Source organism: Adiantum capillus-veneris, chromosome 17, assembly GCF_014529385.1.
Source record: "Adiantum capillus-veneris isolate H3 chromosome 17, ASM1452938v2, whole genome shotgun sequence".
Taxonomy (NCBI): Eukaryota; Viridiplantae; Streptophyta; class Polypodiopsida; order Polypodiales; family Pteridaceae; genus Adiantum; species Adiantum capillus-veneris.
Genome location: NC_140947.1, coordinates 125,586,846 through 125,588,452, shown reverse-complemented (window position 1 = coordinate 125,588,452; position 1,607 = coordinate 125,586,846). Strand labels below are relative to the sequence as shown.

The following is a 1,607-nucleotide window of genomic DNA, read 5'->3' as shown; positions in this document are numbered from 1 at the left end:
ATGTTCTTTCAGAAAAAATGCATACTAAGGCCTCCATTCTTATCTAGGCATTACAGTATGGAAGTTAACCTGGAGATAAGGTGTATATGCTGCTAAGGAGTGAATGTGTTGGCGTTGGTTGCATTTCGATCTAAAGTCGATTCAAAAATTTGCTCCAAAGGCATTAAGATTGGTGAGAGAAATGTATTTATCCTTCAAAAAAAGAGGCTTCGAAAACACTTTCTAATAAAAAAATATTGTTAAAAAATAAAGGCTTAGATCCTAGCAGTGCCTTCGCCCATTTACTATGTCAGTCACTATTCTACATCTACTATATAGTAAAAAAATGGTCCATCTTAAGGTAATGCTTCATTATAAAATTTGAAGATTCTCTACATTAATTATAACGTGCAATGCACCACATCGCATCACTCGCATCCTTGTCTTCCTTTCTCTTGATGAACAATTTCAGGGCCAATGGGTAAGGAAGGTGCACTTTGTATTGCAATTGAAAGCCAATTCACACTTGAGTTGAGAACAATTAGGGGGCTGCTTTTGACCCATACAATCTTTGTCGTTTACAATGTGCGAGCTCATGACCGAAGAAAATAGAAGGTTTCTCCTCTATTATATATTAATGCAATTTAATTTTTTGTGTGTGTGTGTGTGAACTCAATTGAACAAAGGAAGAGGTAGGTACATTATGTAAGCCAGCGTTGATCATCATTTTGTGTAAGGGGGGCGAGGAGGGGGAGGAATAGCGTAGAAGTAGTTGGGGGGCAAGGGGGAGAGAGGGGTGGTGGGAATAACAACCGGGGTAGGAGTGGCGGGGACGACGAGGGGAGGAGGAGGGGCGGGGAGAGGGAGAATGGGAACCGAAGTGGCGGGGGCCTTATAAATGGGAGGGGGAGGGATGGCGTAGTAGTAGTTAGGAGGAAGAGGGGGGAAGGAAAGGGTGGGCGGGGGAAGACGAGGGGCAGGAGGGGGGATGGCGTAGTAGTAGTTGGGAGGGAGAGGGGGGAAGCCGACGGGGGTGGCTGGCAGAGGCGGGGGTGGAGATTTATAAAAGTAGATGATAGGGGGGAGCAGGGGAGAAGGCGGAGGAGGGGGTGGCGATTTGTACTGGTAGACAATGGGGGGCAGCTGCTGCACTGGCGGCGGAATCAGCGATACCGCCGGGCTGCATGGCGACGGAGGCGACGGATTGACGACCGGCGTCGTGGAATACTGCAACAGGCTACGTAGTCGCACTGGCAGCGGTTTACCGACCATGGACTCTCCAGCAGCCGCAGCCGCAGTAAGGACCAGCGCTGTCAACACAAACAGCGCCACAGCCGCCGCCATCACAATACACTTGCACTGGAGCTGCACAGCAATATTGCCTGCCTTTTAATACAAGCTTCACGTACTGCTTCGCCAAGTTGCCAGCTGTTTCATAATGCACCCGCTTTTATATCAAGATTTTACATAGCCTATGTCTTGTCTATATCCCTTTGCTTTAACAATACCTACCTCTCATGCTGCCCACTAACGATCCTGCTGGCCGGGTGCTTACATTAATACGTAGAGATCCATAATGGCCACAATCACCATTGCCTTTCTACTCATCCATTTAGTGCTTTGAGAAG

At 47.7% G+C, this 1,607-nt stretch overlaps 1 protein-coding gene across 1 annotated transcript; it reads right to left on the bottom strand.

Annotated features, from left to right (window-relative positions):
* Positions 1 to 354: 354 nt before the first annotated feature.
* LOC147438026 (uncharacterized) lies at positions 355 to 1,399 on the bottom strand. Its single transcript, XM_086486050.1, has one exon. It carries the CDS (start codon positions 1,321 to 1,323, stop codon positions 703 to 705), a length of 621 nt encoding a protein of 206 aa, XP_086342176.1. The 5' UTR covers positions 1,324 to 1,399; the 3' UTR covers positions 355 to 702.
* Positions 1,400 to 1,607: the final 208 nt, after the last annotated feature.

Excerpts from the sequence above, each read along its gene's own strand:
- LOC147438026 (XM_086486050.1), bottom strand. The coding sequence starts at position 1,323 with ATGGCGGCGGCTGTGGCGCTGTTTGTGTTGACAGCGCTGGTCCTTACT.